This window comes from Gossypium hirsutum, chromosome D03 (assembly GCF_007990345.1).
Source record: "Gossypium hirsutum isolate 1008001.06 chromosome D03, Gossypium_hirsutum_v2.1, whole genome shotgun sequence".
In the NCBI taxonomy this organism is placed as follows: Eukaryota; Viridiplantae; Streptophyta; class Magnoliopsida; order Malvales; family Malvaceae; genus Gossypium; species Gossypium hirsutum.
In genome coordinates this window covers 5,491,919-5,517,096 of record NC_053439.1, presented here as the reverse complement: position 1 = coordinate 5,517,096, position 25,178 = coordinate 5,491,919, and the positions used below count along the sequence as shown (strand labels likewise).

The 25,178-nt window shown below is 34.3% G+C and overlaps 3 protein-coding genes and 1 long non-coding RNA gene across 4 annotated transcripts; all 4 read right to left on the bottom strand.

Annotated features, from left to right (window-relative positions):
* Positions 1 to 4,681: 4,681 nt before the first annotated feature.
* Positions 4,682 to 5,695, bottom strand: LOC107949996 (cytosolic sulfotransferase 16). Its single transcript, XM_016884749.2, has one exon. It carries the CDS (start codon positions 5,693 to 5,695, stop codon positions 4,682 to 4,684), a length of 1,014 nt encoding a protein of 337 aa, XP_016740238.2.
* Positions 5,696 to 6,576: 881 nt separating this feature from the next.
* LOC107950416 (cytosolic sulfotransferase 16) lies at positions 6,577 to 7,584 on the bottom strand. Its single transcript, XM_016885259.2, has one exon. It carries the CDS (start codon positions 7,582 to 7,584, stop codon positions 6,577 to 6,579), a length of 1,008 nt encoding a protein of 335 aa, XP_016740748.2.
* A 3,007-nt stretch (positions 7,585 to 10,591) lies between these two features.
* LOC107950417 (cytosolic sulfotransferase 16) lies at positions 10,592 to 11,989 on the bottom strand. Its single transcript, XM_016885260.2, has one exon. The coding sequence runs from the start codon at positions 11,800 to 11,802 to the stop codon at positions 10,795 to 10,797; it is 1,008 nt and encodes a 335-aa protein (XP_016740749.2). The 5' UTR covers positions 11,803 to 11,989; the 3' UTR covers positions 10,592 to 10,794.
* Positions 11,990 to 13,104: 1,115 nt separating this feature from the next.
* Positions 13,105 to 14,357, bottom strand: LOC121215319 (uncharacterized). Its single transcript, XR_005911091.1, has 3 exons — positions 14,158 to 14,357; positions 13,406 to 13,568; positions 13,105 to 13,241 (listed from the first exon to the last, which is right to left on the bottom strand). It is a non-coding gene; the product is annotated as an uncharacterized lncRNA (long non-coding RNA).
* Between the last annotated feature and the right edge of the window lie 10,821 nt (positions 14,358 to 25,178).

Genomic DNA, 25,178 nt, shown 5'->3' with positions numbered 1-25,178 from the left:
TGATTCACCTCCTCAATGTCTTGTCCGCCATTAAGAACATCTAGACAGTGTCTAGTGACGTTAGTCCCTATTATATGCCAATACTTTTGAAAAAAATTGTAGGAAAACCACATTTGCCCGATGCTTTAAAAGAGGCTATAGATTTTATTACTTCTACAATCTCTTCTGCTTGAAACTCCTTCACTAATTTCTCATTAAGCTCTTCCGTAATACATGGTGGTATAGCCAAAATTAAATTGTGAGTGTTTCTTACCTCTTTTGACGAAAATAGATCTTTGAAATATCCTGTAGCTGTTTTAGAAATTTCATCAGCATCAATAACTCATCTCCCGAAAGCCTTCTCTAACCCCTTGATCATTTTTTTACGGTAATAAGCCCATCTATGAAAAAAATGTCGTATTTCTATCCCCCATTTGAAGCCAATTGACTCACGCCTGTTGTTCTTAAAAAAGTTCCTCCCTATCAGCTTCGAGATTCATCTCAAATTTAACCTCTGTAATCTCTGCTAAAACCTCATCATTGATTTTTTTAGTACTCAATTCAAGCATTCTAGAATTCAATTCTTTTGTTTGACGTTCTCGTAAGCCTTTCTCCTTTTTTTCCCATTTGCTCAATCCTACCCCCAACTCGTTTAGTCACTAAAATATCCTTCTCGTTTGATAACCACCCATGTTTAGCTTGTTCCTCGAAATTTTTATCCAGTATCTAATCGGCATTAAAATGGAATTGCCTTTGTCGGTCTCCAAATTGTATTCTCCCATCCCCATTCGTATCCACTAACACTGGACAATGGTCAGAAAAACCATGTTGCAAATTATTCATCGAATACACTGTAAAAAGATCCCACCATTCTTGGTTAGCAACCCCTCTGCCCAATCTTTCCCTAATATTATTTCCAACCAATCTACATCTTTCCCAAGTGTACCATTGCCTAGAAAATCCTAAATCACTCAACTCACAATCTTCTAGCACCTTTCGAAAAGCAACCATCTATCTTTCCTCCCTTATCCTTCCTCACTGTTTTTTCAAAAGAAAATAAAATTTCATTAAAATCTCCCAAAATTAGCCATGGCTTATTATTTCCATGCTTCAGATGCCATAATAAATTTCATGAATCCTTTCGATCATTCTCCATAGGCGCTCCATAGAAACTTGTGAATCTCGATACACTATTTTCGTTCCATTCATCCACCTCCACACCAATATAAGATTTCAAAAAGCTTTTTAAAGTTAAAATCATTCCTTCTCTTCATCCTAACGATAATCCCCCTCTTGTTCCTTCTGCTTCAACATCAATTCCATGTTCAAATTCACACTTCCTCCTTATTTTCTCCATACATTTACTAGCAACCTTTGTTTCTATAAGAAACAAAATATGGGGCTGAATGTGTCTCAACTTGTTTTTGAGACGATTGACTGCTCGTGGCTGCCCCAAACCATAAACATTCCAATTGAATATTTTTATTGTGCTTAGTCGGCCTGCTCAGTAGTAGCCACAAATATTGCATTTTCCAATCCTCCCTCCAGCAATCCCCTCCTGTTATCAAAACCACCCACTTCTAGATTAAATCTTTACCTTTTCTTCCCATCTACAAATTCTACAGGCATATCTTCTAACTCTGCTTCATCTCTCATTCCCTCAATTTGTCCCATATTATCTTCAATCTTCAAATCCATATGCTTTCTTGTATATCGCATAAACCGCCCTACCAAACCCATGCCTCATTTATGTTCACTTTAATTGGTTACATCAGTACCAAATCTTCTTGTGTATTCTCCCTATAGATATCCATATTTGCCCACCTTTCATTCTCAGATTCCTCCCACAACCATTTGCTTATCAATTGCCCTTCCCTTCTTGGCGTAGCCCTTAGAGATAGGTCCCAGCCAAAATCCACTTGCTGATCCCTTAATGTTAATCGTACTGGAAAGAAACTCTCTCTATGACTAAGACGGCAACATAAAAAACAAAATAACGACGGCAACATAAAAAACAAAATAACCACAAATTTTCATATTGAAACAATGCATATATGAATTTATTTTGCCCAATACCAATCTGTTTCTTCCTTTTAAGTGGGATTCTAGTATCCATTGTAACTCGAATCCATATATATTTACTAATCCCCTCGTGACCATCGATGCGTCATACTCCATAAATTTTCTAATAAAATCCCCTAATTGCCACTCCATCCCTTCTGTTATAAATCCAGCCGGTAAATTGTGGATCTGCACCTAGAAAATTGTAGTCCATAACGAATCTATTGATGGATCCTCACCCCTTATTAGCCTATGAAATACTATCAGATGTCGGTTGTAAAACCATGGCATGCCATCCATAACCTGTTTTAAATCAATTTTACTATAGAATCGAAACAAAATATGCTTATTTTCAATTTTCATAATAGATACTCCTCTTAGCGGGTGCCACAAATCCGCCAACGTGTTTTTTAGAGATGGGAAGTTCACAATACTATCTGTGAGAACTCGCCCTACCAGACATAATCCATATTCTGGATCAGCAAACATATCATCCCTTACCACCATCAAGGGATCTTCCTCCTCATCCATAATATTGAGATTTGCCAGATTTGCCCCCACCATATTAAGATTAACCATAACGCACACCCGAATCTGAGATCTAACCTTTCTGCAGACCACGAACCCTAACAAAATAAACTCAATATGCAAACTCGTGCAACAAGGCAGACCAAAAACCCTAATTCGTGCCACAAGGCAGACTCAATTTTGTTACTATTTTAGATATTTGATAGTCAAGTTCCTAATAGAGTTTGTGTTTATGAATTAACTGAATACCAACTCAGTTGGAAAAAAAACTAAAAATATGCTCATTTTACAAAGTAAATTATATTATTTTGAGAGTATTTGTATCATGTTATACCTTTTATAAAAAAGTTAGAAAAATAAATACATAATAAAATTTAAATTCATGCTACTTTAGTTTTTCACCTTTTTATTTATATAAAATTTTTATAAATATATTTATTATATTATTTTAATTTTCACATACATCTTTAATATGCTATAATTTAATATACATAATATTTTAATCATACAAAAATGAGTATACAACCTTTTTTTCTCAATTTCCTCTCTTCTCTTTTCTCTCATCTCTCTTTTTGTCTTCTCTATTTGTCTCTTTCTTTCCTTTTCTTCCTTCCTCCCTTGACCGACCCCCCTTAAACCAAAATAAATTGTCACATTTCACTAAATGTAGGCTTGATTTCCACTATGCAGTAGAAGCGTTGATGGATAAGAAGAAGCTTAAATTTGATTTTAAAAAAATTAAGTAGTTGATTGAGTCTTAATTTTATTGGTATTGATATTATTGTTAATGTAATATGATGTGGGTTTCAGTATATTGAAGTGTATTATTCTCCTATTTAAAGGATTAGAAAAGAACAAATATGATAAAACTTATAATGAAATTAATGTTTAAAAAAATTAAGCCTGAAACCGTTATGCTAAAATAATCTGTTTTATTATTAGAAATCATATGAATATTTTTATCAAATTTAATTATAAAAAATATATAATATATATTTATTTGTATATTAAAATTTATATATTTATTTTTGAAAATTAAGCTGGAAATAGAAAAACTAAATCCAAACCGAATCATGTATTCCATTGTTATAAATGTTAAACATGGTTAATAATATATTGTTTAAAAATGATTAATTAATCATTGCTGGAATAAGGCTGAAGCACAAGCTATGAATCGGCTAAGATATTAAATTTGAACTTCTACAAATAAGATAACATTATTGCCTATAAATAATTCCAAAGCCGGTTAGGCTTTGAAGGTTGGTTTGCGTTGGGACCTTTTTACTTTACGTTACTGGATAGTTAAATTGTGGAGACATGTTTTATGGTTGTTCGGTAAATATTAATTGTTGGGAATTTTTATAATTAATTTATACATAAAAGTGTTAGTGATTTGAGATGTCTTCAATCATTATAATTAAGTTATCGGTTGAAGGAGAATATTTAATATTAATTACCGGTTCGAAATCGGAATAACATTAAGTCTGAAGTTGGAGTTTCATCATATTAGTTTATTTATTTAAATTTCATTTCTGTCTATTTTTATTGTTATTTCGATTTCAATTATTTTATTCTTTTTTTATTTTTACACAGACCGTCACACATCTTAGACATGATAGTTGCCTAGATGCACAATTTGGTTGATGCCATTTATATATTGTTTAGGCATAGAAAAATTATTTTTGGTAGTTTCGACAACCATCATTTAGAGTCATATTCAAGTAATAACTTCATTTTAAAATTAACATAATTTTTAATTAATAATTATAAATTAAATTAAATGTATAATTATCACAAATTTATTTTTACTTTAATTTTTTTATTTTTAAATATAAATTTAGTAATATAAATAAAAGATATTTACATTTTCCAAACTCTTCTTTATATATATATATTAGATTTAACAATTTATGCTGCGTTGATAAAATTAGATAGTTGACATAAAAAAGAAGACACTACATGATAATACATAAAAAAGAAGATTATATTATTAAAATCAAAGATAGAGGCATCAACGAGTGTTGACTGCAATAATAATACAGAATAAAATTCAAACATTATTGAAGGAGCAGCATAATGGACATAGGTAATAGCTTGATGATAACACTAGGAATCAGTGAAAACTGAACCCAGTACCTTGAAACTTTTGTTCTGTAATCTGATCCAATATCTCAGACATTTGAGGTGATAAATGGTTAACCCAATCTCCAACTTCACCTTTTCTAAAGAAATCAGAATTGGAAATAGGTTTTTCCTGACTTCTGGTGTCACTTTTATTTACATCTTGATTGCTCATATTCTCAAAACTGCACAGCTTCACTATTTCTTCCACGATCTCTTTGTTTTCTTCCTCTGGTGTAAAGGGCACCCCCAAGAAATTCGCCACTTTCCTCACACACCCCAAAGGCTCCTTCTTCACATCTTCATACTTCAAGCACAACACTTTTTTCGGCGATTCCAAACTAGCTTTCCAATACCCCAAAACGTGATCCCAAAACGGTCCATAGTGCGATACCCCTTTGCAAAACAAGTCAAAGGCTTCCTCTAGTGAAAGTGGTGGCACTCCTTTTGGTCTCAACTTGTTAGCGAAATGCCACTTTGAGACTAAAACATCCTTGGGGTCTCGGCAGATATAAACGAAACGGCAAGCCGAGGTATCATCGGTCATGCATTCCGGAAACAAAGAGTAAGGAAGGTGAGTTGAGAGAAGCCGAGGTGAAGGAAGCCCATCAATGGAAGCAGTTGACCCATCTCCACGAATATGTGCTTCGAGAAAGTGGACCAAGTCTCGAGGGTTTGCCTTGCGCAAAGGATGGTCGCTGAAATCAAAAGAATTCCTGTTGATAATAGAGAAAACGAGGGCCCGAAGCCACGTGGTGCCGCATTTAGGTGATGTTGCGACGATGATGTCAGTGGGACGAGGGTTGAAGTGGTCATCGATCAACATGCTTCCTCGAATGCCGTAAGTTGATAACCAGAACCCTTGGTATTGAAGAAGCTGGTCTAACCACCAGCCTTTACTTCGAAGGAGAGTGGGCAGCAGTTCATCGACGTTTTTGTATGTCTTTTGGTACCCTTCATCGAGCTTTAATTCTTTCTCAATGGCGAAAAAGTTTGAATTCTCCATGGGGAAGGGAAATTATGGAAAAAGGATTTGCAAATGATCGATTTTTATTGTACTCAAGTAACAGTAACAGGCAATTTTTAATTGCAACGTGGCCATATGATGTGGTAGTTTTAAATTAAATATTAATTTGTTTAATGGGGTAGGTATTTCAACATAGAATAAAAGCTAATTGCCTCCGACTCATTCAAACATCAACTAATTATGTCGTCCTCATATCAATATCTTATTCTGAAAATAAGCATGAATATCATACGAATCATTTTCCTTTTTTCAAATTCAACACCAATTCTAATATAATGCAAAATATAAACACATGTATTTTCTTGGATAATTATTTTGATTTAAATTTAGATTATTCTAATTTTTAGTTTATTTGTGCTTTGTATTGATTTGACTGTATTTCTAGTTTATTCTTATTTAAGTTCGGATACATTCCGATTTTTTGTTTATTGTTGTTTTAATTTATTTTAGTTCGAAAAATTAAATAAAAGTAACAAATAGTAATAGTAGCATAAGGTGTATGGTTTTTTAAACTAGATTTATGATTTATGGTATGGCCGGTTAGAATTTAAAATTTTAAGATTTATGATTTTAGAGGAAGTGTTAAATTAAGGTCTAGTGCCTAAAAAGAGGTGTAGGATTTAAGTTTTAAAGTTTAGAATTTTAAAACGTAGGGTTCTAGAATTTTATAAAAATAATTTAATTTTAGAGTTAAAATAATAATGTACAATTTGATATTTCTTGATGTATTATATTATTTTTGAAGATACAAAACACGTTACATAGTTGATCATAGAAAAAGACACATAATACGCAAATCACGTAATTAGAAAGAAAATCTTCATTCAAATATGAATCAAATTCAGTGAGAAACTTTGGAGTCAATGAAAGATGAATCCAGTATCTTGAAGTTTTTGTTCAGTAATCTGATCCAATTTCTCAGCCATTTGAGGTGACAAATGGTTAACCCAGTCTCCAACTTCACCTTTCCTGAAGAAATCAGAGTTGCTTATAGGACGTTGCTGATATCTTTTGTCAAGTTTGTTTACAACTTGATTGCTCATGCTCTCAAAACCGCACAGCTTCACTATTTGTTCCACAATCTCTTTGTTTTCTTCCTCTGGTGTAAAGGGTACTCCTAAGAACTCTGCAACTTTCCTCACACAACCCAAAGGCTCCTTCTTTACATCTTCATACTTCAAGAACAACACCTTCTTCGGTGACTCCACGCTAGCTTTCCAGTACCCCAATACGTGATCCCAAAACGGTCCATAGTGAGAAACCCCTTTGCAAAACAAGTCAAAGGTTTCCTCTAGTGAAAGTGGTGGCAGTTCTTTGGGTCTCAACTTGTTCGCGAAATGCCACTTTGAAACGAAAACGTCTTTGGGGTCCCGGCAGATGTATACGAAACGGCAAGCCGAGGTATCATCGGTCATGCGTGTTGGGAACAAAGAGTAAGGAAGGTGAGTTGAAAGAAGGCGAGGTGAAGGAATCCCATCGACGAAGGAAGTTGACCCATCTTTATGAATAATTGATTCGAAGAAAGGGACTAAGTCTTGAGGGTTTGCTTTCGGCAAAGGATGGTCGCTGAAATCAAAGGAAGCTTTGTTGCTAATGGAGAAAACGAGGGCTCTGAGCCAGGTGGTGCCACATTTAGGTGATGTTGCGACTACGATGTCAGTGGATCGAGGCTTGAAGTGGTCATGGATCAACATGCTTCCTCTTATGCCAAAAATATGTATCCAGAAGCCATGGTATTGGAAAAGCTGGACTGACCACCAACCTTTGGTTTGAGGGAGAGTTGGCAGCAGTTCATCGCAGTTTTTGAATGTCTTTTGGTAAGCTTCATCTGGTGTCTCTACGCTCGGAAAAGTTTTTGAAGTCTCCATTGGGAAGATGGTAGAGTAGAGCAACTAATTTTCTTGAGATCTTGCAAGAAGGATTTGCAAATGATCGTTTTATCTGACAAAAGTGGGAATGGCAAAGCTGCACGTTGCGTATACCAACATCACGTGGTATTTTTAAATTAACAAACCATTATTTTAAACCTCGCGAGTCCCACGCTACACAAAGCCAGTAGCTGGCTCCAACAAAAACGATGAAGTTGAAATAAAAAAATTGTCAATTTGATTCTTAAGATACAATAAATGGTTAAAATATGATGTTAGTCCCCGTACTTTCATAAAATTTGAGATTTAATCTCTATACTTAAAAATTTAGTCTTTGAATTGTTTTGATTTAAAATATCAATTCAATCGTTACAATCTTTAATATTTTTTGACAAAATTTGTCAATTTAGCATGTTGATTACGTTACTCTCAAGTGATGTGTCATATGATTAAGGAAAAATAAACATGTTAAATTTACAATTTTTAATAGAAACTAATAAGGATAATAATGATTGAAATGAGATTTTTTTAAATTAAAAAGAAAATAAGAGGATTGAATTTTTATCTTTTAAAATGTAGGGACTAAATATCAAATTTTCCTCCAACATGGTTAACGTCTTTGTTAATCTCTGCCACTATGAATGGAACACTGTGCGATTCATTATCCCCTGAGTAATCTTCATCCTAATTTTGTATTTTAGGAATAACCATTGGTTCTGTTTGAATGACACTAATTTTGGAAAAAAAATCACTGACTTTGAGATCCAGTTCTTCATGAATTCTGCTCAGATGATTTGTGATAATCATGAAAATTCTTCTAGTAAAAGAATTGCAATTTAAAATGTTACTGTCTGTAGAAATGAACTCATCGCATTTTGCTGCAATACTTTTAAAAGTTTGGAGGCACCATGCAGATGGGACATTACCAAAAGATTTGCAAAAGCATCTTTCAACAAAAAGAAGTTTCACAAGTAGGTGATAAAGTAACACTTTAAACCTAGCCTAGACATTATGGCCAATATGGAGATGTTATTTAAATTTATTAGAAAATCTAGAACCCATTTTGAAATTGTAAAATAATTAAAACTCCAGTTTATTTGAGGAAATCTTCCTTTTAAAATAATTTATTAGCTTTGTCGATGATCACTTATTAAATCAATTTGTTTTGTTTTTTAGTTAAATAAAGTTTTGGAAACACGACTTGATTTTGAAATCCAACATTTGCAGATAGGTTTGGTATTATAAAAAAATGTTTAACGGTTCTAAATGAGAAATAAAAATAAAATTGAAATTAAAAACAGTCCAAAAATCCAAAAGAGTCCAACGGAACAAAAATAAGTTAAACTGGACAAAATTTAGGAAATATAAAACAAAAATATAAAACAAAAATGTAAAATCGAGCTCCTATCACACTGATCCGTCCTATGTTTGAGGATTACTTGAGAACCAAAGAAACAGAAAGTGAGCTTATGAATTCAGTGTGTAACTCATTATATACAATAAATCAGATACACATGCTTAAACAAATTACGGAACTAATACAGACATCGATGCATAGCAGATACAGATTTAGATGCATAATAAATACAGATTCAGATCCTACCTTCATCTGTTACGCACTATCTCCGACCATCCCTACATACCAATTAGGGTATTAAATACCCATCCAGCCCCACACACTTCTAAGTGATCACAAGTCACTTTACAAAATATATACATACTAGCTGCCAGATCCCCAAGTGGATTAACCATTTCGTGACCTTCACCTAAAAAAATCACACTATTAACAACAGAAAATGCTGCACAAAAATCCCAACTTAGCCAAGGATAACGAAAGGGAAACTCAGTGACAGAAGGAACGAACATAGACAATGCTTACGCAAGAGTCAAGTTGCGAACAATTCAATCACACGTGCACCACAGAAATTGAATAACACAAGAGACCACAATCAAGAAACCAAGGAAGTTTGGAGAAAAAAGGGAAGATTAACGAAAGAAAGAAAATTTGGGAGAACTTTACCGAAGACCAAAGTGAAAAAACACGTGATTAGTGGATCAAAAATTTGGGATTATTCTTTCTTTCTCTCTTTCAATAAATATTTTCATTATCCCAACAAACCTAATCCTTATCTAACATATTTCCCAGATACTTCATTTCAAATCCAAATTTCACTAGCCGTACTACTCACAACACCATTAATAAAAATAATTCTAATTGCCCAAGCAAGGATTCGCATACCAGATTAAAGAGTACATTGAAGTTTAATCACTAAATTAATAGACTCATTCTATTATAAGATGAGTGAAAATAACATTTAAGTGTAACGAAATAGGGACATGAACAAAAATAAAAAAAATATTTAAAAGTGAGATTTGAACTCATGTGCTCGTACACATATCTAAATACTTAATAAAATTAGATAATTTGAAGCTACCACTCAAAGACCCAAATAACCAACAAGCAAAAACATTATTGGCCACTCAAACAACGTAATTAAAAATTTAGTTTGATGATATCTTTCTCAACTTTCATGACTGCTGGATGAGAAAATTTAAAATCAACACCGTAGGGTAGTTTGAAAAGATTAGAAGCAGCCACAATATCTCTACTCTAGAAAGCAAAGTTGCATCAAGAGTGGAGCCATTGTAGTTTCAACAGCTATGGAGACCCATCGCAGAAGAACACCATTATACAACGGTAAATCAAGGCTCACATAAAGCACTGCATCATTTGGGGGAGTGTGTAAGTCATGCGGCCCACCAAAAGAAGATTGAAATGCATAACAACCACTTATTAAGGGTGAGTTTAGATGGGCGTCGCGTTTACTTGCGGTTAGTGTAAAAACAGCGGTGGTGGTAAGATTAGATACTGTAGCAATACTATAGCCTGAGACAAAAAATAAGATAAACGTACCGCACTGCACCTAATCGCTCATCCAAACCACCCTAAATTGTCAAGGGATAAGGCTGAAGGCTGAGAACAGTGTTGATGATAAGACTTTCACTGTTTGAAGGAGATGAAGATGGCATTATTAGCATTTTTATGCAATGACAAAGCTTTTTTGTGCCCTTGGATTGCTAATACATAAAAAAAAAAAAGATTACATGTTGATCATGAAAACAAAAAGAAAACAAATAATACGCAAATCACGTAATTAAAAAGAAAATCTTCATTCAAATATAAATCAAATTCAGTGAGATACTTTGGAGTCAATGAAAGTTGAATCCAGTATCTTGAAGTTTTTCTTCAGTAATCTGATCCAATTTCTCAGCCATTTGAGGTGACAAATGGTTAACCCAGTCTCCAACTTCACCTTTCCTGAAGAAATCGGAGTTGCTTATAGGACGTTGCTGATATCTTTTGTCAAGTTTGTTAACAACTTGATTGCTCATGCTCTCAAAACTGCACAGCTTCACTATTTGTTCCACAATCTCTTTGTTTTCTTCCTCTGGTGTAAAGGGTACTCCTAAGAACTCTGCAACTTTCCTCACACAACCCAAAGGCTCCTTCTTTACTTCTTCATACTTCAAGAACAACACCTTCTTCGGTGACTCCACACTAGCTTTCCAGTACCCCAATACGTGATCCCAAAACGGTCCATAGTGAGAAACCCCTTTGCAAAACAAGTCAAAGGTTTCCTCTAGTGAAAGTGGTGGCAGTTCTTTGGGTCTCAACTTGTTCGCGAAATGCCACTTTGAAACGAAAACGTCTTTGGGGTCCCGGCAGATGTATACGAAACGGCAAGCCGAGGTATCATCGGTCATGCGTGTTGGGAACAAAGAGTAAGGAAGGTGAGTTGAAAGAAGGCGAGGTGAAGGAATCCCATCGACGAAGGAAGTTGACCCATCTTTATGAATAATTGATTCGAAGAAAGGGACTAAGTCTTGAGGGTTTGCTTTGCGCAAAGGATGGTCGCTGAAATCAAAGGAAGCTCTGTTGATAATGGAGAAAACGAGGGCTCTGAGCCAGGTGGTGCCACATTTAGGTGATGTTGCGACGACGATGTCAGTGGATCGAGGCTTGAAGTGGTCATGGATCAACATGCTTCCTCTTATGCCAAAAATATGTATCCAGAAGCCATGGTATTGGAAAAGCTGGACTGACCACCAACCTTTGGTTTGAGGGAGAGTTGGCAGCAGTTCATCGCAGTTTTTGAATGTCTTTTGGTAAGCTTCATCTGGTGTCTCTACGCTCGGAAAAGTTTTTGAAGTCTCCATTGGGAAGATGGTAGAGTAGAGCAACTAATTTTCTTGAGATCTTGCAAGAAGGATTTGCAAATGATCGTTTTATCTGACAAAAGTGGGAATGGCAAAGCTGCACGTTGCGTATACCAACATCACGTGGTATTTTTAAATTAACAAACCATTATTTTAAACCTCGCGAGTCCCACGCTACACAAAGCCAGTAGCTGGATCCAACAAAACGATGAAGTTGAAATAAAAAAATTGTCAATTTGATTCTTAAGATACAATAAATGGTTAAAATGTGATGTTAGTCCCCGTACTTTTATAAAATTTGAGATTTAATCTCTATACTTAAAAATTTAGTCTTTGAATTGTTTTGATTTAAAATACCAATTCAATCGTTAAACTCTTTAATATTTTTTGACAAAATTTGTCAATTTACCATGTTGATTACGTTACTCTCATGTGATGTGTCATATGATTGAGGAAAAATAAACATGTTAAGTTTACAATTTTTAATAGAAACTAATAACAATAATAATGATTGAAATGAGATTTTCTAAATTAAAAAGAAAATAAGAGGATTGAATTTTTATCTTTTAAAATGTAGGGACTAAATATCAAATTTTCCTCCAACATGGTTAACGTCTTTGTTAATCTCTGCCACTATGAATGGAACACTGTGCGATTCATTATCCCCTGAGTAATCTTCATCCTAATTTTGTATTTTAGGAATAACCATTGGTTCTGTTTGAATGACACTAATTTTGAAAAAAAAATCACTGACTTTGAGATCCAGTTCTTCATGAATTCTGCTCAGATGATTTGTGATAATCATGAAAATTCTTCTAGTAAAAGAATTGCAATTTAAAATGTTACTGTCTGTAGAAATGAACTCATCGCATTTTGCTGCAATACTTTTAAAAGTTTGGAGGCACCATGCAGATGGGACATTACCAAAAGATTTGCAAAAGCATCTTTCAACAAAAAGAAGTTTCACAAATAGGTGATAAAGTAACACTTTAAACCTAGCCTAGACATTATGGCCAATATGGAGGTGTTATTTAAATTTATTAGAAAATCTAGAACCCATTTTGAAATTGTAAAATAATTAAAACTCCAGTTTATTTGAGGAAATCTTCCTTTTAAAATAATTTATTAGCTTTGTCGATGATCACTTATTAAATCAATTTGTTTTGTTTTTTAGTTAAATAAAGTTTTGGAAACACGACTTGATTTTGAAATCCAACATTTGCAGATAGGTTTGGTATTATAAAAAAAACGTTTAACGGTTCTAAATGAGAAATAAAAATAAAATCAGAATTAAAAACAGTCCAAAAATCCAAAACAGTCCAACAGAACAAAAATAAGTTAAACTGGACAAAATTTAAGGAAATATAAAACAAAAATATAAAACAAAAATGTAAAATCGAGCTCCTATCACACTGATCCGTCCTACGTCTGAGGATTACCTGAGAACCAAAGAAACAGAAAGTGAGCTTACGAATTCAGTGTGTAACTCATTATATACAATAAATCAGATACACATGCTTAAACAAATTACGGAACTAATACAGACATCGATGCATAGCAGATACAGATTTAGATGCATAATAAATACAAATTCAGATCCTACCTTCATATGTTACACACCATCTCCGACCATCCCTACATACCAATTAGGGTATTAAATACCCATCCAGCCCCACACACCTCTAAGTGATCATAAGTCACTTTACAAAATATATACAGACTAGCTGCCAGATCCGCAAGTGGATTAACCATTTCGTGACCTTCACCTAAAAAAACCACACGATTAACAACAGAAAATGCAGCACAAAAATCCCAACTTAGCCAAGGATAACGAAAGGGAAACTCAGTGACAGAAGGAACGAACATAGACAATGCTTACGCAAGAGTCAAGTTGCGAACAATTCAATCACACGTGCACCACAGAAATTGAATAACACAAGAGACCACAATCAAGAAACCAAGGAAGTTTGGAGAGAAACGGGAAGATTAACGAAAGAAAGAAATTTTGGGAAAACTTTACCGAAGACCAAAGTGAAAAAACACGTGATTAGTGGATCAAAAATTTGGGATTGTTCTTTCTTTCTCTCTTTCAATAAATATTTTCATTATCCCAACAAACCTAATCCTTATCTAACATATTTCCCAGATACTTCATTTCGAATCCAAATTTCACTAACCGTACTACTCACAAGACCATTAATAAAAATAATTCTAATTGCCCAAGCAAGGATTCACATACCAGATTAAAGAGTACATTGAAGTTTAATCACTAAATTAACAGACTCATTCTATTATAAGATGAGCGAAAATAACATTTAAGTGTAACGAAATAGGGATATGAACAAAAATAAAAACCTGGTATCCAAAAGCCATGGTATTGGAAAAGCTGGCCGAACCACCAACCTTTGGTATGAGGGAGAGTTGGCAGCAGTTCATCGCAGTTTTTGAATGCCTTTTGGTAAGCTTCATCTAGTGTCTCTACGCTCGAAAAAGTTTTTGAAGTCTCCATTGGGAAGATGGTAGAGTAGAGCAACTAATTTTCTTGAGATCTTGCAAGAAGGATTTGCAAATGATCGTTTTATTTGACAAAAGTGGGAATGGCAAAGCTACACGTTGCGTATACCAACATCACGTGGTATTTTTAAATTAACAAACCATTATTTTAAACCTAGCTATACAAAGCCAGTAGCTGGCTCCACCACAACTGCCTTATCGGTGTTCTCGAGTTGGTCCTTCTGAACTAACAATTTGAATAATACCTCTCTGAATCTATAAATAAATAGACATCGATTAAAAAAGAGAGAGTTAATTTAAGTTTTAAATGTTTTTAACTTATATTTGATTAATATTTTAATGGTTTAATTTAAAAAAGTACCCCCTAAACTATACCTTATTTTCAAAATGATACTTAAATTTTTTTTAGTCAAATATGTTACTCAAACTTAATTTTCGTTACTCATTTTACCCTAAAAGTTAATACCATTAGGAAAATTTTTTTTAATCAATTAGGTACTGCCACGTCAATAGCATTTTTAAATTAAGAACCATGACATACAAGTCAACAGCCAGTTAAGTGAATTGAATAATTAAACATTTAAAATAGTTAAACATTTAAAATTAAGCGAGTTGAGATATAATTAAAGAATATTATTTTAATATTGATTTTAATATTAATTAAAAATAATTATATTAATATTAAAAAATATTTCTTTCCCTCACCATCCTCTCTGCTATTCTTAGAGGTGAGCAAAACTCGATTTAATTAGAAAAAAATTTGAATTTCAAATTAATCAAATCGAATTATTTAAAATTTTCTAGTAAAACGAACATGAAAGATAATTTAACCATACAAAAATTAATTATATTAAGTTGAATCAAAATTTCAGACAAGAATGATAATATTTTAAACATAATATATTCTACATAACAGTTTACATTTTCATTAGAAACCACAAGCATCATTTATAATTTTATATGTTGCTTAAAACTATTTAATTTGTGAATTTTTTTCCCTTTTCTTTTATGATTTTAAATTATTTATTTTTAGTTTATAATTTTATATGTTGCTTAAAATTATTTAATTGAATCACATCTGTTCGAGTCAAGTAAATTTTGAGGTCAAAATTTCTTTAAGAAGGGAAAGTTGTAATGTCCCAAAATTTTAGTTTTTGAATTGTTAAAATTTATCAAGTGAATTGATTTGGTTTAGTGGTTAAGTATTGTGTTTGTGTGTGAAATGTCTTATGTTCAAATCTCTTCCCTTGAATTTTTGCTATTATTGTCCCAACCCCTATCTTTGAACATCTAGTTTGTATATTATTTTTGTCCAATTGATGAAAAAAATTAATTAAAAAGGATTTCCCAAAAATCTCTCCCACGTTTCCACTCTTCGTCTCTCAATTTCCCCGTCCATTCTCCCATTCTCTCACTTTCTTGCAATTTCAACCCTTCTTCATTTCTTTTGCCATTTTAGTCTCTGGTTTTGTTGATTTGCTATGTACGATTTGGAGTTCTAGTGTTGTGGTAAGTGTCATGTAAGTATAGTGTTTGTTTTCTTTAATATTATTATTAAGAAAGATGATCTTGAGTAATTTTATTTGAGAAGGTTTTGTGGGTGTTGACTGTGTTTTGGTGTTCTTTTGTGGGAATCCGTTAGGGGAAGATCGTAAGGCACTTAACTCTTTTCTGGCGAGCAAATTGTCTTGGGATCAGTTTCTTTCTAGTTAAGGGCTGAATATCTTAGCAATTGTTGTCGTATTGTTGATTTGGGTTTGATCTGCGATTGTTAATTTATGTGGTTATATGGCATTTTAGGGTCTGGTAGTGTGTTGTAACGTCGTGTTTCAGAATCGACTAGGTGTGTACCTTCAGCCCCAAAAGACAGTGAACGATGCGATGTTGAAAATTTTTCTGCCGACGCCACACGGCCGTGTGCTAGGCCATGTGGGCCACACGACCATGTGCTAGGCCATGTGGGCCACACGGGCAAAGTCAAGTAGGTCATGTGGGCCCCTTTTCTGTAAATTTTGATTAGGGCTGTAGTTAAAGTGTAATTCGAGGTTAACCACTTATTAGGGTCTGTAATGTGATATGTATGAATTTTAAATATGAAATATGAAAATATGTTTTTATGTGCGCTACTTCTGAAAGCGTGTTAGCATGATCTGATGTATAAAGCATGTATGATTTATGTGCAACTGATATCTGATTAGTGTGCATGTGCATTGGGGTAGGATAATTATTTGAAGAAGGAAGTGTTGGTAGTTTAATGATTTTCCTTATCTGGTAGTTTATATCATATATTTGGTGTGTCATTGAAAGCACCAAATATATCCTATCCCTAATAACGAAAAGAAATAGTATATGGGAGTAGGGTCAAATCCTCAGGGACTAGATCGCCACAGCTCCTTGTTTCTCAAAATCTTAGGCACAGTTGTGCCCAAGAAAAATAGTTGACATGGAAAAAATAAAATAAAACAGTATTAAAAATATGGATGAGTTGATATTAAATAGATTGAAATAGTAATTGTGATAAGAAGCAGAGTTGAGAAAAAGGGTTTTTTTTATTTAGAGATTCCAGCCTCCGGTTATCTCGATCCTCTTTTGGTTCAGTCATAAACTCTTAAGTGGTTCTTCCAATGATTGAATAAGCCAGATATAGTGGAAGAGGACGTCTGCGACCACCAGCTCCACTTAGGTTATAGCCTTGCGATCTAGAGGAACCTGACTCTAGCCAACCGTCACTTTTGTGGGACTGTTTTACACTAAATCATTATTTCTCAATGGCGAATGCCACGCCATTTTGTCTCTTAAGCTTGACAACCTCTGACGTAGTAAGTTAGCGAAACAACTATGCGACCTTCCCAAAATATACAAAGCGGCCGTCTTTACACAAAACGAAAAGATTACTTTTGGAATGACATGGACGGAAGCATCAGTCTTATAATGCCGAAAAATAATGAATACTCATTGAAAACGGCTAAGTGTAGGTTCTAAGCCTTATGAACTTTTTGGAGAAGTCTTGATAACCTTTGGCTAGATGAGTTTAGTTGCTCATGCTTTTCGGGAAAAAAACACAAGTTTAATATAATGGAATTTTATTAGAGAAGAAAAGAAACAAAAAGGCTAAGAGCCTTAGAGGGAAGGAGTTTTTTACAAAAGTGATGAGTGAATATTCATGTCACTCCATCCGCTATTTATAGTACATGAAAGTGTCATGGGCCGTAGTTCAAAGCCCGTGACCATCACACCAAATGCATCCGATGCAAGTATATTGCGTAGATAAGGATCATTTGGCCTGTAAGAACTGACTCGATTCGGTAAGCTGTTGGAGAAGCCTGTCAGATTGAAGCCTAGTTGGCCCTATAAAGAAGATTTGGCAACTTAGGCTATTTTGGCCACTAATCTTAAAAGATTGATAGAATCATATCTTGTAAAGATTTGATTAAATTTGATATGACATGTCTTGTAAATCCCTAATATTAAGGGATATAGTTAATCTCATCCGTCGATGTAAATGTATCTTGACCGTTAGTTTTGAGGGAGCTCAACTATAAATAGAGAGCCTCCCCCTCATTTGTACCCACTCCATTCATTATTTCATTATTCTTTATGAATAAGAGAATATTGATAGCATTTACTCAAACACTTTGTGTGCGCTCTTCCTGTTGTTCTTTTATTACTTATTTTGGCATAAATCGCTTCTGCTATACAAATTGGTACCTTGGAAGACTTCGAAAGGAATCCTCACTTGAGTAAAGGCTAACTTAGGTGAGTTTGGATGAACGGATCACCTAAGGCCGCACGGATCGCGAGACGAAAGATCTAGCCTTGTGATAAGTGGTATTTGAGCTATTGGTTCAAAAATACCATTGGAATGTCAAAAAAAGAGTTCAAACAAATGTAGGCCAGAAAGTCTTTGAGGGAGACATTGTCGGTAGTAAAAGAACATGTGGGTAAACTCAAGGGATCCATGAAGGACGTAAAGGAGTCACTCGATGGGGTCAAGGATTGCATAGACAACTGGAAGGAGTAATCTAGAGACCATGTAAAGATGTCTCTTCTTTCCACCATAGATAAGGTAAACGAGTTATTTAACTCACACATTGATAAGCTGTCGGAGAGGAACAACGCTCTCGAGCCTATGGTGATGGCTTTGTTGGAGGAAACAATGGCCATTTCGATGGCTTTGAGAACAAGAATAGAGGAGCTCGAGGTAGAGCTGGCCTTATGTCGATCAGCTATAGGGGAAGGAGTGTCAAGTGCAGCACTCAGTTATAAGGATGTCCCGAAGCTGAAACAGTTTGTGGGGACAAGGTCTGTATGCAATATGGATAATTTCTTGTAGAGGATGGAAAACTACTTCCGTGCAAAAGGCATCGTGGATTATGCGGTTAAGGTAAACACTGTGTCAATACTTTTTACTGATATTGCACTTTTATGGTGGCGAGACAGGACCACAGATAAAAGGCAAGGTGAGATTGAGACGTGGCAAGAGTTACAATGTGAGTTGAAGGGACAATTTTATCCAGAATTTGTCGAGGAAGAAGCTCAGGCAAAGTTGCAAGGGGTAACACAACGGGGCATAGTGGGGGAGTATGTTCGTGAGTTCAAGGAACTCATGCTCCAAGTTTCAGATGTGACTGAGAAAGAAGCATTGCTTGCTTTTCAGAATGGACTAAAGTCGTGGGTTAGACAAGAGGTGGAACAAAGAGGTGTCCAAAAGCTATCGAAAGCCATGACAGTAATAAAGTCCGTAGTCAAGCTTGGTCTAGAGAAAGACAAGCTTGAGTCTTCTAAGTCTGAGGAAAGGGGCGTATGTGAAAAGGATCATAAGGAAGATGTTGTTGATGGCAATGGCAAAAGCGATAATTGTGGTAATGGGAAACCACGAGTTGGGAAGAAGAAACCCAACAAGAAAAGGGAAAAGTTAAAATATTTTCTCTACGACGATCCACATATATTGAAGAAATGTCTGAAAAAATTTACGCTTAAGGAGAAGCCGGTGGGTAAGGTCTTGGAACTTGGTTTGAGCGCAAGGGGTGTCAAAGCCAAAGAGGCTGAAAGCGAGAAGAAGCTAGTGGAGTGCTTCTTATGTCATGGTCCGCATACGTTGTAGAAGTGTCCAAAGAAGTCTGTCATCGAATGGGACGATGGAGTACAATGAGCCCAAGAAGCTTGGTTTAAGCAAGGGAAAAGCTAAAGCCAAGAGGGCGAGGAGGAGCAAAAAAAAAGAAAGTAAAGTGATTCTTGTGCCGTGGTCCGCATGAATTGCAGAATTGTTCAAAACAAGCCGTAGTCAAAGAAAATGCAACGTCTGAGCTTGGTGAGTCATCGGAGGGGCTTTCACCCAAGGAAGATGTGAGTTTGTCACTGAAATTAGGGGAAAAAGTTGTGATGAAAATAGTGAAGCTAGGACCAATGAGGCTCAATTCGAGTGAAGCGTCGGAGTTGGCTGAGTCATTGTCAAGGCTTCCACCTATGGGAAAGGTGGGGGTGCATCAGACCTCAAGGGAAAAGAAGTGATGCAAGTGGGATAGTTGACCAGAGTAAATGCAACGAGTAGGACAGTTCGAGTTAAGAAGTGACGTAAACCGAGGCAAAAGTCCCGAAGTATGGGAAGAATATCACTGGCCTGATTCGGTAAGCTATTGGAGAAGTCTGTCAAATTGAAGCCTAGTTGGCCCGATAATGGAGATTTGGCAACTTAAGCTATTTTGGTAACTAATCTTAAAAGATTGATAGAATCATATCTTGTAACGATTAGATTAGATTTGATATGGCATATCTTGTAAATCCCTAAAATCAAGGGATATAGTTAATCTCGTTCGTCGATGTAAATGTATCTTGACCGTCGATTTTGGGGGAGCTCAACTATAAATAGAGAGCCTCCCCCTCATTTGTACTCACTCCATTCATTGTTTCATTATTCTTTATGAATAAGAGAATATTGAGATCATTTACTCAAACACTTTGTGTGCGCTCTTTCTATTGTTCTTTTGTTACTTATTTTGGCATAAATCGCTTCTACTATACAAATTGGTGCCTTGGAGGACTTCTAAAAGAATCCTCACTTGAGTAAAGACTGACTTACGCGAGTTTGGACGAACGGATCGCCTAAGGCCGCACGGATCGCGAGACAAAAAATCTAGCCCTGTGACAAAAGAACCTAGTTTGTTCCTATTTACACTCTAGATGGTAATGTTTAAGAGATATAATTTGAAATTAAATCTAAACAATATAATAATTCTAACAATAATCCTAAAACTAAAATTTAAATTTAAATAAAGTCTTATGTTCATAAATTTCTTCTTTAAAATTTTGCCCCAAGTCTTCTACAATTTGTATTTTCGGCACCATTTCTTCCTTATTTCGCATGCTAACCCGTTTTGTCTTTAAATTCATGCTTTTTTCCCCTAAATTCTTTTTGCCTTCCATTTAGTCCCTACAAGATAAAAAACCATAAATGACCCAAATTAGTAAGATCGTACTCAAAATACATCAGCAATTAACACATAAAAGTATGTCATTTTAGAGTATTATCAATATATATTATGGTGGCTTGACCACACTTATCTGATTCTGGTGGATTACCGCATTATTTCTAGCAACTTGACTGCTCTATTCTGAAAAGTGACATACGCTTACTTATAGGTGTGTGGGGTTGGATGGGTATTTATTACCCTCATTGATGTGTAGGGATGGAGGGAGATGGTGTGTAGCGAATGAGGGTAGGATTTATTTTTATATCTGCATCTGTATCTATATCTATAACTTCATCTGCATTTGTATTTATTACTGTATCTGTATATGTGTTTTTTGTATGGGTTGAGTTACACATTGAGATTGTTAGCTCACTCTTTACTTTTATCCTTTCAGGTAATCAACAAACCCAGGATCAGACGGCGTGCGGGAGCTCGGGTTGGATTCTCTAAAATAAAATGGTTAATAATAGACTTTATGATTATTATGGAATTTTCAGACTTTTTGGACTGTAAATTAATTTGGGACTTTGTTTTACGTTTTTTATTTGCTTTAACAGATTTAGCAACTGATATATTTCTAAACTACAAAATTATTTATTTTACAAACCAAGCCACGATTTTAATGAGTATTTCCGTTGAAACAGATTTAGCAACTGATATATTTCTAAACTACAATATTTTATAACTTAGAAATTTTCCGTTGAAAAAAGAAGTGATCACTTAAGTGCTTTTCTATAATAAAATAAATAATTTTAATGAGTATTTCCCGAAAAATTTGAAAAGCAATTTAACAAAGTTAACATTGTTCTATTACACGATTTTGAATTAAAAATCTAGTTTTAAAACAAACTTATGTAATTCTTCAAGATTCGGCCATAATGTCTACATCGGGTGTGAGGTGTAACAAGAATTACATCAAAGGAAATGTGAAGATAAACTTTGGCAATAATTTTCTATTTGGACCTATTTAAAGATTTTAACTCGATCTTGCTTCAATGTTTTTACCATAACTTGAGTTGCAAAATTTCATTTTTGGCACACAATATGTTATTGAAAAGAGAATCGAAAGATTCAACAGTCGAATTCTAAAATTGACAAGAAGGTACCCAAAAATGGCTCCAAAGTTAGCAGCAAAAAACTACCAATGAAACCTGAAAAAACTATTTATCACCAGGAGAAATGAATTTGGAAGGAATTTTTTATATTGACGGTTTTTGATTATGTGTTTTTGAAATCTCCTAACTTGGTTTTATATAGAGGAGAGGAAATGAATGAAGAGATTTAGACCGATTCATGAAGAGTTTTGTTGAAAAATTAATAGATATAAGTGAATAGAGAAAATGAATGAAAAAATTGCAATATTAAACCAAGATATACAACTGTTCAAAAGATATAACTGTATGAAAAAATGCAATATTAAACAAAGAGACACAATTTTTTTTAATTTGAGCATCAATTTATCATTCATCATTCAATAATTATTTCCCAACAATCCCCCACATGAATGAAATTGATGGATCAACAAGACTCAAAGAATCAAAGAGGTGATAGATTCTATGTTCAATATTTGCATATGATAGGTAGGCATCAACCCTTGAACCTTCCCTTGTGAAAGTATATTTACTTTACTAGCTGACCAGTAGACGCGATGTTATTGAACTGTTCTTTCGTTTGTGTAAACGATGACATTCCTCACGTAAATATCTCATTGGTAAGATTTTTGGTTCTCATGGGTATGTTCATATGGCCATGAACGTCCTCCTGGTTCTACAAGAGCTTAAAGAACTATGCCCCAATAGTCTTTTTGAAGCGGCCCACTTTACTCTCACATTGGTGACTTATGTTGTTCATTTCACCGAAATAGACAATGGTCATTAAAAGCATTGTTTAACATTTTCCATATTTTAATCATTGTTTTCATCATAGGAATAGACTCGTGATAAGAACCCCCACAATGACCTCACAAGGTCTATGCAAGTAGGTTGTCCCATTGAACCTAGATCTTCTATTGTCATTTCCTTTCTCTTATGCTTAAGATAGTTCTTGAAGTCATTCCAAGCAGGGGGAAGTTTTTCAATAATGGCTGCCACCTGAAAGGATTCACTTATATCCATCCCTTCTGTGTGAATACCATGAATGATCAGTTGGAATTCCTGCACCTGATTTACAACAGTTTTAGAATCAACCATTACAAAGTTTAAGAACTTGGCAACTAAGAATTTCTTAGCACCAACATCTTTAGTTTTGTATTTATGGTCCAACGATTCCCATAATTCCTTAGTCGTTTTCTTGATACTATATACTTTATAAAGTTCATCAGATAAACTGTTCAAAATGTAGTTACGACATAGGAAATCAGAGTTGTTCCATGCCTCGGCAATGTTGGAGGTGGTAATAGCATATTCCTCATCCTCTCTAAAAATAGGAGGATCATCCTTCAGAAATTTTTTCATATTTAACATGGTCAAATAGAACTACATTTTCTGTTGCCATGTTTTAAAATTCTCTCTAGTGAATTTCGCAGGCTTTTCATTGTGACTCATAGTCGCAGGTAATGTTTGGCTCGTAGCTTGAGCCTGAGCAGCGACAATCGCCTTAGCCTTTGAATTGGATGAGTTGTTTAATGTATGAAACATTTTTGTCTTCAAAATGAAGAACCAGAATCTGTAAATAAATTAAAATTTGAAACAGAAGTATAAACTAATCTTAAATAAGTTACGATGGTAATCTGTACGCCTTAGATTAAAACTACAACAAATGTTTTGTCTTAAGATTGTAAGAAAAATATAATATCGTATGTAATATTAATATGTTAATAACAATGATAATGCAATACAGTACAGTGGCAGTAACACAAAAGAATACATTTAATCGGACATAGTTGAAAATGAGAAGAAGAATTTTGTTGAGGCCTGTATGAACAGTTTCCTTAAGACAGATTCAACCTTCCATTGGTGCTTTGAGTAAAGTTGGACGTCTGCCTCCTAGGATACAACAACAACGATCACAGTAGTAGCACAACAATAATGATCAATCGAACACAATCTTGCATTTCTCTATCACCAAGAGAAATGAATTTGAAGAAATTTTTTATATTGATGGTTTTTGATGATGTGTTTTTGAAATCTCCTAACTTAGCTTTATATAGAGGAGAGAAAATGAATGAAGAGATTTAGATCGATTCATGAAGAGTTTTGTCGAAAAATTAATAGATATAAGTCAATATAGACAATGAATGAAAAAAAATGCAATATTAAACTAAGAGATACAATTGTTCAAAAGATACAATTGTATGAAAAAATTCAATATTAAACCAAGAGATACAATTGTTTAATTTGAGCATCAATTTATCATTCATCACTCAACAATTATTTTCCAACAGAATCTTTTGTATAAATCACTATATTTCAATTTGCTTCAAACATTTGGTTATCTGCTTTGAACCAAGTAAAAAACCCATTGTTGAGTTCAACAAAAACTAGGTAAAACTATGGGATTGACTAGTGCATTTAAGTGAAACCCTTTCTGTAGTTTGTGGTGTAAGAAATGTTGGAGATAAATGTAGGGAAATATGCTCAATAAGTTGGCAGTCAATAAAGTAGATAAATTATAATGTAAAATTAAATCAATATAAAATATATTGAACAAATAAATTAAAAAATTTAGACAAAATCCACTCATAACATAAATAAATAATAAGATTAGATATCCACATATATCATTCAACTTAATAAAATTTGAAGCTACCACTTAAAGACCAAATAACCAACAAGAAAAAAACATTATTGGAAACTCAAACCACATAATTAAAAATTTAGTTTGATGATGTCTTCCTCAACTTTCATGACTGTTGGATGAGAAAAATTAAAATCAACACCGTAGGGTAGTTTGAAAAGATTAGAAGCAGCCACAATATCTCTACTCTAGAAAGCAAAGTTGCATCAAGAGCGGAGCTATTGTAGTTTCAATAGCTATGGGGACCCATTGCAGAAGAACACCATTAGACAACAGTAAATCAAGGCTCACATAAAGCACTGCATCATTTGGGGGAGTGTGTAAGTCATGGGAACCACCAAAAGATAAAGATTGAAAAATGCATGAGGACCACTTACTAAGTTCCCAAGGGATAAGGCTGAAGGCTGAGAATGGTGTTGCCAAGGGATAAGGCTAAATGCTGAGAATGGTGTTGATGATAAGAATTTCAGTGTTTGAAGGAGATGAAGATGGCATTAATAGCAAAAGCACGAAATGCAACCTTAATGCTAATACATCAAAAAAATGATTACATAGTTGGTCGTAAAAACAAAAAGAAAACACATAATACGCAAATCACGTAACTAAAAAGAAAAAGTTCATTCAAGTATAAATCAAATTCAATGAGATACTTTGGAG